Source organism: Myotis yumanensis, unplaced genomic scaffold (assembly GCF_028538775.1).
Source record: "Myotis yumanensis isolate MYYU_CA2020_CCGP unplaced genomic scaffold, mMyoYum1.0.hap1 SCAF_15, whole genome shotgun sequence".
Classification (NCBI taxonomy): Eukaryota; Metazoa; Chordata; class Mammalia; order Chiroptera; family Vespertilionidae; genus Myotis; species Myotis yumanensis.
The window spans coordinates 10,762,805-10,775,091 of record NW_027223766.1 but is presented as its reverse complement, the minus strand read 5'-3'; the positions used below and the strand labels follow the sequence as shown (position 1 = coordinate 10,775,091).

The 12,287-nt window shown below is 47.9% G+C and overlaps 1 protein-coding gene across 2 annotated transcripts in view; it reads right to left on the bottom strand.

The window, feature by feature from the left end:
• Nucleotides 1-12,287, bottom strand: part of ANXA13 (annexin A13) — a 42,444-nt gene that overhangs the window by 21,897 nt on the left and 8,260 nt on the right. For both annotated transcript variants that reach the window (XM_070392015.1, XM_070392016.1), the window contains one exon: nt 5,147-5,222. In XM_070392015.1, coding sequence (XP_070248116.1) covers nt 5,147-5,222 — 76 coding nt within the window. The remainder of the gene's footprint in view (nt 1-5,146; nt 5,223-12,287) is intronic.

Below are 12,287 nucleotides of genomic sequence, written 5' to 3'. Positions count from 1 at the left end.
TGCCTCATTCTGGTTCAGTTCCAACCCTGTTATTTATGTTGTTCCTCTTCATTTCCTCCTGTAACATTACCTACGTAATGTGTATCCAGTTACTTCCTCTGTGACATTTTTTTAACTTCTGAGTGCCAGAAATCTCACCTCAAGAAGGATTTCTTTAAAAATCTCTTTCCATGTGCGCTGCTCTTGCCTGGGTCTAGGGCACCCGTATCTCAAGCCTGGACCTTTACCCTTGTCATCCCTGGAAAGAGCCTTCCTGCCTCCCAGGTGGCCCCTTCGCGGTATTGTGGCAACCAGGAATCTGGGGCTCATCCCTGGCTTCCTGTTTTCCCTCACCCCACATCCAATTAGTCACCACTAATACCTCACTATTTCACCGCTCAGGTGCAGCCATTTCTCTCCATCCTCACCTCTGTCACATTGCTCAGCAGAACTAATGACGCCCGTATGGGTTTCCTGCTTACTCTCCCCTTTTCCAATCAGCGTTCACTATCCCCAGAGTGAACTTTCTGATGAACAGGTCAGCCTGCTCGTGCCTCTTTGTCACACCTTTTAATACAAGCCCCTTTAAATCCATAATCCAGTCTCAACTCTTCACTGGGGCGTATGAAGCCTTTTGGATTAGTTCCTACTTACCTCTCTAAGCCTTGTCCCTCCCCACTCACCTGCTCCCAGGCCTCCCTTCCATCAATTCTATGGATCGCTTGCAGCTTCTAGTACAAGCAACACTTTCTCTCTCACCTCTGGGCGTTGCATGGGCTGTTCCCTCTAACTGGAACATCATTATCTTTGACCATCATGTTCACTCCTACTCCTCCTTTAGGACTCAACTCACTGGCTCCCGTGGCCTGTTCTTCTCTGTCCTGTCTCTACCACGCCACTGTGCAAGTTCCATGGAGTGGGGGGTTCTGCTCGCTGCCACGTTCACAGAGAAGCTCTCAGTATTTCCCGGAGGACTTGATGAGTGAACGAATGTTCAAATGCATGCATACATGTATGAATGAATGAATGAATGAAGAAGTTTGCACTGAATTCCACTGAACCTTGTCTCTGCATTGGTGTCGGCTGCATTTGCTTCTCAGGTGGACTGTATGTAACAGGGACCAATGGGAAGCCCTCTACTCTGATGCCATAGTCAACCTATACCTGGATAATTCAGGAAAACGGAGTTAAAATGTAAAAAGTAATGTCACTTAGACTTTCCTTCCTGAAATGCTTTACAAAGAGAAATCAAAGAGCAAAGCAGACCGGAGATGGCTCAGCAACAGCCTGGAGGTGTGGGGATGCGTGGAGAGGCGTGGAAATGACTAGATTTCCCTCAAGCCCCTTGAGTCTGGGCCTCAGGTTTAGCCTGGGAGCCGTTCCCACTACCCAAGAAGGGATTAACTGAACAGTGACCTCATCTTACATTTCACAATATGCGTGTCATCTAAGCAGTCTGTGCTGCCCAACGATTTCCTGTAAACATTTACAATGGTTTGAGGCACCGGGGCCAGTCCCCAGTGGTTCTGGGAAAGACTTTTAAAAATACGAGACAAGAAGGAACCTCAGCCCTGACTGTGCATGGGACACTGTCGAGTAATTACACAGCAGAGGTCAGGGGAGGGTGACCAGCAGCCTCGGGACGGCCTCCCAGCTTTTGCTTTCCCAGTAATTTTCTGGGAAGATACGGAGCTGAGTTTCAGCAGGATGAAGGTCACTGGGTTTGAAGTGCCCTCCGCTTCACACCAGGGGCCCATGTGCCAGATGAGTGAGCCCCGCAGTGAGCCAGGGCCAGCAGCTCAGCTTTCCTGCCTCGCTCAGCCTGGGGCTGCAGCCCCATCTTCGCTGCCCAAGGGCCAGTCCCTTCTGTTGACACCAGTGGGCACCCTAGCCCAGTTTGGCTCAGTGGATAGAGTGTCGGCCTGCGGACCAAAGGGTCCCGGATTTGATTCCGGTCAAGGGCATGTACTTTGGTTGCAGGCTCCTCCCCGGCCAGGGCCCCAGGCAGGGCTCATGCAGGAGGCAGCCAATCAATGTGTTTCTCTCACATCGAGGTTTCTCTCTGTCTTTCCCTCTCTCTTCCACTCTGCCTAAAAATGAATGGAAAAATATCCTCGAGTGAGGATTAACAACAAAAACACCAGTAGACTTTCCAATCCCTCCAATTTCTCCTTTGGAAATGGAGGTGCAGGGAATGAAGCATGAATGAAGGAGAATTTTACCTGCCTGGGAGGGTCATTATTTTCTACTTGCTCACTGGATTAGTTTCCTGACTCCGTGTTAATTTCCACAAACTTGAGGGCTTAAAACAACAGCAGGGCCTCGCTCCCCTCAGAGGCTCTGGAGGCGGCTGGCAAACCTACTGTTTCTTGGTTTGTGCCTGTATCGCCGCCTGTCTTCACTTGGCCTTCTCCCTGGGTCTTCTCTCCTGTCTCCTTTAAAGACACTTGTCAAAGGATTTAGGGACCACCCAGGTAATCCAGGATGACCTCATCTCAAAATCCTTAATTACATATGCAAGGACCCTTTTCCCAAATAAGGTCATCTCTCCGTTTCCAGGGGGACATGTTTTTTGGGGGAGGAGGGAATGGGCACCATTTAACCTGGTACACCCTCAGCAACAGAGACTAAGGACCTCACAAGGGTAGGCCTCTTCGCTGCTCATACTAATCTAATCGTCTTTGTGTGGACTTTGGATCTGAGCATATTGTTGAAAAGGAGGAAATGAGCATATAGTGAGGGCCAGTGAGGTGCTGGGCCCTGTGCTGCCTGCTTTATCCTCAGCACCTCCCTGTGCGGAGACAGTATTAGCCCCATGTTGTAGACGAGACAACAAAGGTTAGGGCACCAGTAAGTGGCGAGCAGTAGCTCAAATCCAGGTCCAAAGTTCATCCCCATGCCTGGTGGGGGGGGGGGGGAGGCGGAGAACCTGGGCTCAGGGTCGCAAGATTGGCTCCTGCGTGGCTTGAGCAGCATTGCTTCCTCTCCGTGGACCTCACATAGGCTAGACCTCGCTCCCCAAAGTGAGGCTCCGGGACCTGCTGCATCAGCATCACCAGGGAACTCACTGGAAATGGACAGTGTCTGAAACCCCTCAGGTCCTCCCAGTCAGCGCCTGCATATTAACGAAGACTCAAAAGCACATTGGGTTTGAGAAGCTGGGGACTAAGAACATCTCCATGGCAGCTTTCCTCTCTGAGATCCTGTTTCTGTTTCTGTGAGGGAGAATGGCAGCCATCCTTTTACGTTGGGGTCCATACACTTTCAGAATTAAGGCATTGTCTTCAGAAGGGCCCTGCTGGGATGAGGGCAGCAGAGGGACACGGAGGCCTGAGAGGAAGGCCCGACAAAGAGCACCAGCATTGGGGGGACAGACAGGGGCTGTTGCTCCCTCCCCCAAGACCCAGACCAGTCGCTACTTAGGAAAGGTGAGGAGAGACACCAAAAAAACAACAAGGAAATCTCTACGTTTCATGTTGCTCTTTGAAAAAAATCAAATATTATTTTGTGATATAGCATTCTTGTTATTTTAAATTGAGTAGATGGTGAGTGGGTAGAGAGTGCACATAATCTTTTGAATTATGGGGCCCTTAGACCTGCTCTACTCAATACAGTGGTAACATGTGGCTGTTGAGGACTGAAACTGTGGCTGGTCCAAGTTGTAATGTTCTGTGAGTGTAGAATACATATCACATTTTGAAGACTTAATGTGAAAAAGGGGTTATCAAATATCTCATTAATAATTTTTATATTGATTGCTAAAATACGTTTGATACAGTATTGAGTTAACTAAAATATATAATTCAAGTTAATTTCATTTTTTTTCTTTTAAAATCTGGCTTCTCAAAAAATTTAAATGACCCACAAGGCTCACCTTTGTGGTTGTTGGACAACAAGGCCCTGGACATTTAAATCCAGTCCTGGTAGGGATGGTATATCAATGAGATGGGTGCATGGTCTTGCTGACAACTTTTGCCAATGATACAGTTTTGCTTTGGCTTGTGCTTCTTGGTAAAGGTTGGAATGCTAGACCTTCAACCAAATAATAGCTTTCCAAGATAGCCCTAGTTTCTGTTCGCCCACCCTCATTTCATAACTCTTTGGCCTTGAGCAAGATAATTAACCTCTGAGCCTCGGCATTCTCATTTGTTACATTATTATAATACAACTTTACAGGGTTGTTGGGAGGATTATACAAGATAATGGGCATGCAGTACCCAGCTTGGCACTTGGCACTTAGAAGGTGCTCTATAACCATGACCAACACAAGAGTGGTCCCACCTTGTGGCTACATCCAAGCACATCCAAGCACATCCAATAGGGGGCAGAGGACAGTGCATGACTTTGCCATTCAGTAGGTGTCCCACCTGTGCTTACTGAACTACACCCGCATGGTGGGCTGAGAATGTGGGGATTTATCTTTACCCACAGCTGAATCATTCCCACACCCACTTCAGCTCTTGGTTCCAACCCACATCCAGGTGCTAGGACCTCACTCACGAGGCAGCAGGGAAGCACCTGTGAGGCTGGCTCAGCCACTCTGCAAAACGCAGATCTATAAACATCCTGCCCCTTCCAGGCAAATATATCTCCTGACAGTTGTTCAAACACAAGATTGGCCAGGTCTGGGTATAAGCTAGGGGCAGCTACTGCTGAGCTTTCCTCTGATGCCCCAAACCAAGCAACCTGGTTGACATCCTTCATTTCCAGTTCTCTCTCTCTCTCTCTCCCTCCCTCTCCCTCTCTCCCTCCCTCTCTCTCCCTCTCTCTGATTTATTTAAGAATACTTACTATGAAGAAATCTCTTCTACCACTTCCCTTCCAGATCTTTTCCAACCTCAACTCCTTTGAGACCTCCCAACATTTCTTGGGCAATAAAGGGATACGAGGGGTTTAGATGACATTAGCGTTCATGAACTATGCTTCTCCTGAATTTTCTTCCACCTCCAGGGCAAATTAAATGTTGTACTATCCAATTTCTAACTGTTATATCGAATCCTGAAAAGCAATAAGATCCAATTATAACTTTGGAAGTAATCAACTTGGGTTCGCCTAGAGGACACAAGTTAACTGGGAAGTCATCTTCCTAAAATCATGGGAAAGTTGGACATGAGATCAAATTTAATCAACTTCAAAAGTAAATTAGCAAACAAAATACATTCCATACCCATTCCTTTGCAGGCTTTGTTCAGCTTTTTGGCGTCTCGATTCACATCAAAACCCTGATGACTTCTCTCTTTGGCCTGCAGAAAATAATTGAACAGGAGAGTGGATAATAACAGGCATTCTTAAATTATCTGTGGCCAAAATTGGTAGTTAATTAGAAGAGCAAGCAGGTATGCAAATGAGGGACCAGCTGCCACTTTACATGTGAGTGTATGTGGAAATCAGCTTGGGACACTCTGGCCCCAGAGAGATGGCTGGTACTCCTTGGGACCAGCTGGCCTTGGATAGCCATGGAGAATAGGCCCCTTTGTTCTCAAAGACAATCAGCCTGGCCAACTTTGGGCTAAGTGATTTTCATATCAACCCTACCTTTGTGCGACTGTCTCTGAAACAGAGTGTAATGCAGTGGGCCAACGTCCTGCAATGGTGGTTCCCCCTTTTGCCATGAGACACAAGTATGTCTAGGGAATAGGTGTTGCCACCCAGAAGCTGAGGATTCTAGGATCTTATTCCAGATCCACTTGGTGGCCTGGGGTAAAGCTTTGCCATTCACACAAAGAAAGACAATATTTAGTTAAGCAGAGGTACCATATAGACCAGCCATAGCATAGTTACTGGTTTTTACTGCTCCTTGGGGAAGGAAAGTTCTGTGTATATACTAAGCTAATGTTTCTCATACTTCAGTCATTGGCATAATACCTGCACTGATTTGTCCACAGCTACTTAATTCTACATTATTACATTATTATTTGCTTACTATTTTTGTTTCAACCGACCTACTTTGTTTTTACTTAAAGTTATTTTAAGAAGGAAACTTCTATTAGCACTAAGATGCAAAACCAGTATCGGTTGCCTAAACAAAAGATAAACATGAAAATAAATACATGATTATAAAAATGTTAAAAGTTAATTGCAGTTATGCAACTAGTAGCTTTGAACACACCCTGCATTTCTCAGTGCTTAGTCTTTCCTCACAGGGACTCTCTTTGAGGAGGTGTCACTGTTTCCCATTCTTCGGTGAAGGCCAGTTTAAGGGCTCCATCTACACCACCGATTCCCCTCTCCCTCCCTTCATGTCCTGTGGCTCCTATTGGGAATGAATAGTGCACACGTAAGGCCCAGTGGTCACGTTCCATTTATCTGTCTGGCATCTCTAGTTCATGTGCTCTCATTGGACTGTCGGTTGTAGGGCTTGGGTCCCATTGTCTTGCCCCTGGTTGGGCACAAACCCTGTCACTCTGGCAGTTGTGGCTCGTTCAGGAGTGGGTAATCCAAGCAGCATTAATTAGAGTCTTTCCCTTGGTTTCGATATAGATATTGAGAGAGATACGTCTGTCCCCACTGGGCTTGCTAAGCTAGAGTGTGGGTCTAGGGCTGCTGGCATCCACACTGTCCACTACATGAAGAGAACATGAGTTCAGAATGAAGCAAAGCAGAGGTAATAAGAGTAAAAATATGGGGGTTGGGAGGGGAGAGCAGAAGAGAGAGAGAGAGAGAGAGAGAGAGAGAGAGAGAAGACTGGGTAACATTGTATAAATCCTCAGATACAGCATTGCCTAGAGACCCTTGTACTTCCCAGTTTCATTAGGTAGCAAACTACCACTTTCTCTTAAGTTAATAACGAGTTTCCACCATTGCAATCAAAGGTGCCCTGAGTTATATCCAGGGACTGGGGGAGGGCTGGCATCTAGGCCTTGGTTAATGGAGAATCGTGTCATCCTAGAGCCAAAGGGATCTCCATGGCCACCTGGCGCCCCACTGCCTTTAGAAGGTAAGTGTGTGGCCCATCTTGAAGTTGGTGTCACCAACACAAGACAGTGTCTTCATTGACAGACCTTTCTTCATTATTCACAGGGAAGAGTGGGCCTTAGTAATCTGCTTTACAGATCAGGAGAGCTGGGTTCAGACAGGTTAGGGAATTAGTCTGAGGTCTGCGGGATGCAGGTTTGCGTCCAGCTCAACGTGTCTCTTAAGGCCCATGCTCTTGGGCCCAGTGCACCATCCCGCCTCACACTCTGTGACTGGGGCCTTCGTGTCCAGCAGTGGAGTGTCATAGCCCAGGTCCTTCCAAATCTCCTGTGGAGTATATATAAGAAAGCTATCTGGTGCTTCCGAAGACGTGTTGGCAGGACCAGCGACGTAATTTGTGGGGCTCAGTGCAGAATGAAAATGTAAGGCTCCTTGTTCAGAAATGATTAAAAATTCTAAGACAGTGACGTCTGAGTATTAAACAAAGGTGCCAGGCCCTTCTGAGTGTGGGGCCCTGTGTAACTGCACAGGCTTCACACATACAAAGCCTGCCCTGCTTTTTTTTTTCTTTTAAGACTTTTTATTGATTTTCAGAGAGAGGAAGTGAGAGGTAGAAACATCAATGTGAGAAACATCGATCAGTTGCCCCCTGCATGCCCCCTGCCCGGGATCAAGCTCAAGACCCAGTCATATACCCTGACCAGGAATCGAACTGGCAACTTTTCAGTGCATGGGATGACGCCCAACTAACGGACCCACACGGCCAGGGCACCCGCCTTGCTTTTTGATACAAGTCTGGAAGGGGTGGTTGTCTGAGTGTGGGAATGCGGGTAATCTCGGAGAGGTAAATGGTGTCCGTGCTTTTCATTAGAAGCATATGGAGGCCTCAGGAAGTGAGGTGGAATTGAACCAGAACAGCAGAAATCTCTTATTAACAGACTGATTCATATAATGTCCTGGATGTCATCTCAGCCTCATCAGTGCAGAGAACTATTACCTGTTCCACTTCACAACTGACAAATTGAAATAGAGACACAGGTCGTGAGGTTGTGCCCCGCCGGGGGCCTGTCCAGCTGGGGTCACCCTTGCTGAGGTGGTGCTGGCAGCGCTGCCTCTTGCCCACAGGGACACTTTTCCTCGTTTGCACAGAGATGCTGCCGGGGCTTGCAGGTGCCACGTGGAGACTTGTTTGAGATCACCTGGCCGGGCGATGGCCGAGTCACGGCCGGGACTGGAACCAGGACTGTCTGACCGTCAGGTATGAAGTGACATTCCTGCCTCTAATCCCTCTGTTTCCCTAAGGAGGTTCCATGATAACAAAGAGTTACAGGAGCGGAGGGGTGGGAAAAGACCCTCTGAACACGCCCAGTTTGTTTATCCAGGGCCGAAAGGTAAGTGCCATTCGGGCTGAAATAACTGTGCTCTCTGGGGGGCGCAGTGGAAGAGTGTTGACCCTCCTGTTAGGAATAAAGGTATATTGAGACTTCATTTCTTTTCTTTTTTTGTTTAACAAACGTGGCGTAAAAGTGTACATCAGATGCATGGCCGTCAGCATGGCTAATCACCACCCCCTGGTCCCTTCTAGGAACCGTTAGCCATGCTGGTTAGCTTTCCTGATCCCAAGACAATCTGGTCTCGTTCCTCGTCACAGCAGGATATTTCATGTCAGAGTGAAGGAATCATGTGATGCGATTTTTTAAAAGGGGGAAAAGAGAACAGTCTGCTTGGAATTTTCCCCTCTGCGTGGCGGGCACTGCCCCCACAATGGGCATGTTCATCCGTCAGGGCCAGTGTTGATGCAACGGGGTGCCCTGGGCTTGCTCTATGAGCTGGGTAACCAACTCCTCCGGAGTGTATGCGGAGCGGACATTCCACATCCATTGTTCATTGTCAGGGGGCCAGGCAGCTGGCTTTGGGGCCTCAGGCCTGGGCCTGTTTGCCAACCAGAGTTCCTTTTTGAAACTTCAGGCCACGAAGCAGAACGTCCCCATGAAGCAGGTCTGCAGGAATGTGAGTCAGACACAAAATGGGGGTGCAGAGGGCTCCAGGATGGGGACAGACACGTTTGTGAGGGTTTTGGCAAATACATATTTCACTTGCTTCCAACTACAAGTCATAATAGGTTTTTGTGTGTTGTTTTTTTTAAAAAAGGATTTGTACTGATACTCAGGAGACACATAAAAAAGACAAGACATTAGATGCTAATAAAAACGGTTACAGAAGTCTGGGCTCTCAGCCCACATGAATCCAAGTTTAAATGTGGGTCTGCCTCGTAGCAGCCCTGTGAACTTGGACCATTAACCGTTAGCCTCCCTGTCCTTATCTGTAAAGTGGGGGCAGTGTCTGCCTTGTAAGGTTGAGAGGTTTTCAAATGCCTGCGAGAGAGAGGGCCACACAGATGCCAGCTTCCTCTGCTTCTTTGGGCCATCCTTTGCTTTTTGTCTTGTAATGATATTTAGATTTCAACTCTGCACATTTTGATTTACCAGGTGGCCATTGAGCACATAACAGTCAAATTTAAGAACACGGCTTTCTAGTCATAATCCAGTGACTGCTTGTTACTTGGGGACCTTGGGCAGGTTTGGGAACCCCTCTGTGCGGTGGTTTCCTTAAGATAAAAGGGGATGATAATAGTGCCTGCCTCGCAGGACTTTTGTGAGAATTGAAAGGAAGTCATTCGTGCCAAGTATCTAAAATGAAGCCTAGCCTCAGCTGGTTTTGCTCAGTGGATAGAGCGCCGGCCTGTGGACTGAAGGGTCCCGGGTTCGATTCCAGGTTGCGGGCTCCATCCCCAGTAGGGGGTGTGCAGGAGGCAACCAATCAATGATTCTTTCTCATCATTGATGTTTCTATCTCTCCCTCTTCCTTCCTCCCTGAAATCAATAAAAATATATTAAATTTTTAAAAAGAGCCTAACAGAGAGTGTGTGCTTAATGAATGTAAGCGATATTAGTTGGAGGCAGATCGCCAATGAACTTTCCAGAATATGTTAATCCCTTTCCCGCTGGAGACCTTTTCATCTTGTCAGTGGCGCTCGGACGATCAGTTTTTCATTGATCCCCTGCAATTTGGATCGAGAGTTCCAGGCATGTATTTCACACGGGGCAGTTAAGAGGTTAACAATTCAGGCTGTGAAGTCCTGGGGACTCAGGATGACACCCCAAGGCCACGCTTGTTCATCAGTCCCATTGGACAAGGGTGGTCGTTCACACCTGATTGAGTGTGAGACACAACCTGGTACCTGGTGAAGTGCTGCCTGTGCCAGTGTGTCAGGTGCAGCGTGGAACCAGATACTATTCACCCACAGAAGGTCCTGCCTGGCCATGAATACGCTGGGGATGCCCATCTTGGTGTTTCTTCCTTCTAGCATGCCTCCCTGTCACTTCTCTGTGTCTCCATGATCCTGCTTCTAAAACCAGGAGGCGAATGCTCCCTTTCTCTGGAGGAAGGAGGTATAGAAATAAACGGAGGTGCCATAAGCCTCAGAAGCCATGTCACATGGACGGAAAGAATAGTGGACACACCATCTCTGGGAAAGGACTCAGGGATGTGCCAGCATCTGCGCCTCCCCTGCCCCGGCGGATGCTCTGCTCTTATATCAGATACTGATACCCACAGTGGGAAGGGCAGAGTGGAGAAACAGACACGTGGCCAAGGGCTTCTGTCCCCGTGCACGTTAAGGAAGTCTTAGCTGTTCTGATCGAAAGGGGGCATTTAAAGAGAGTCTTCCTCCAGCTTGCAGCAAACCCTGGGGATGGAGTGTGTGGAAAAGATGTTGGTAGATATGGTTTGCAAAGTGCTTGCTTTGTGTATTATATGGGAACCAGGATTTTCCAGGGCCCAGCCTTAAGTGCACTCATATTTAAGTCACTCCTACTGTCAGCCAGGTGACTTGATCTTCTATTTGGATAGCATCCCAAGTGGAACATAAGACTGCACTGCCTCCTGAGAGACTTCGGAACTAATTAAAAAGCAATAGGCGGCAGGCAAATCAGACTGTCCTCGGAACAGTTCCTCCCACTCTCCCTGCTTCCTCCCTTCCTTTCTCTTTCTCTGCTTCCTTCTTCCCTTTCTCCTTCCTCCTTACTCCTCCCTTTTTTTTCTCTCCCTATCCTGCCCTCAACAGACAGGTATTGAAGATCTATTGTGTGGTGCTCACTACCCCAGGCCAGGGGACTTAATGATCTATGAAACCCAGTCCTTGTCCCCAGGGAAATAAAGGTGAAAGTAGATCAATGACAACTGCATTATGGGTTGGTAAACAGTTAGGTGCAAATAGCTGAGAAGAGAAAAAGGGATTTTTATGGAGAAGTTGACATTTGTGCTAGTTTTTGAAAGATGCATAGAAGTTAGGTAAGGTGGGTGGTGAGGAAGGAGAGGCCTGGGGCTGAGGGAAGGACATTCCAGGGAGAGCTACAGTGTGATGCTTTCAGGGTCTGTGCCTACATGTGCTTACTGTGACCTGTCACTGTGCCACTGCAGAGCAAACATGGTTGGTCTAATGACCTGGTGTGGGCTTGGGAGTCAGACCTACTGTGTTCAGTTACGCTTTGCCCCTCTCTGGTTGTATGATGGTGGGGAAGTTGACACATCTCTCTGAGCCTTTGTTGTCTGTCTTTAAAGTGGAGAAGCACCCACTGACAAGGGTGGTGTGAGGTTTGGATGCAGTCGTGTTTGGGATGCGGTGGCACGTGCCAGATTACAGCCAGCACTAGGTTGGTAGCACGTAGGTGGTGGGATGCTTGGTGACAGAGCATGTCAGGCTCATTTGTAAACTCTGAAATATTATCAAAATGTAATGGGAGTGGCATTTTGATTGTTTGCGCTTCCCAGTGCAGTGGCCCTGGCTGGCTGCAGTCTGCTCAGTAAATATTTGAGAATGTTGCTTGGTGTCCGGGCTCTGAGACAGCAGGGCTCTGAGGAAGTGCTGGGGACAGAGGGCAGAGGGCTCATTATACATGCCTCTAAAGAGGGCTGCTGTTCCGGCGGCCGTGAAATCAGGAGGAGGCTGAGGAGATTAAATATGAGAGCCAGGATTCAAACCAGGTAGTGGCCTGGGCTTATGAGCAGAAGCAATATGGGGGCAGGTGAGGGTTGCGCTGGGGAGAGCCTTGAACTTCCCTGAATTCTCCTCAGTGTAAGCAGCGACCATTCCCACTGCTAGTAAATGGCACCTTGAGCCAATGTTGGCACTCTGGGCTTAGCTTGTGTAGATTTTACTTTGTGTAGATTTTAAGGATTGGGGAAACTGAGGTCCAGCTTGGGAAAGAGACTTCCTTGTGGTCATATAGGTACCCTTTCCCAAGATACCCACCCTTGAACCTGGCACGATGCTATTTCTCTCCTTATACTTTCTAAGTCTCTATTTTCCCATTTAAAAGGTGGTAATAATA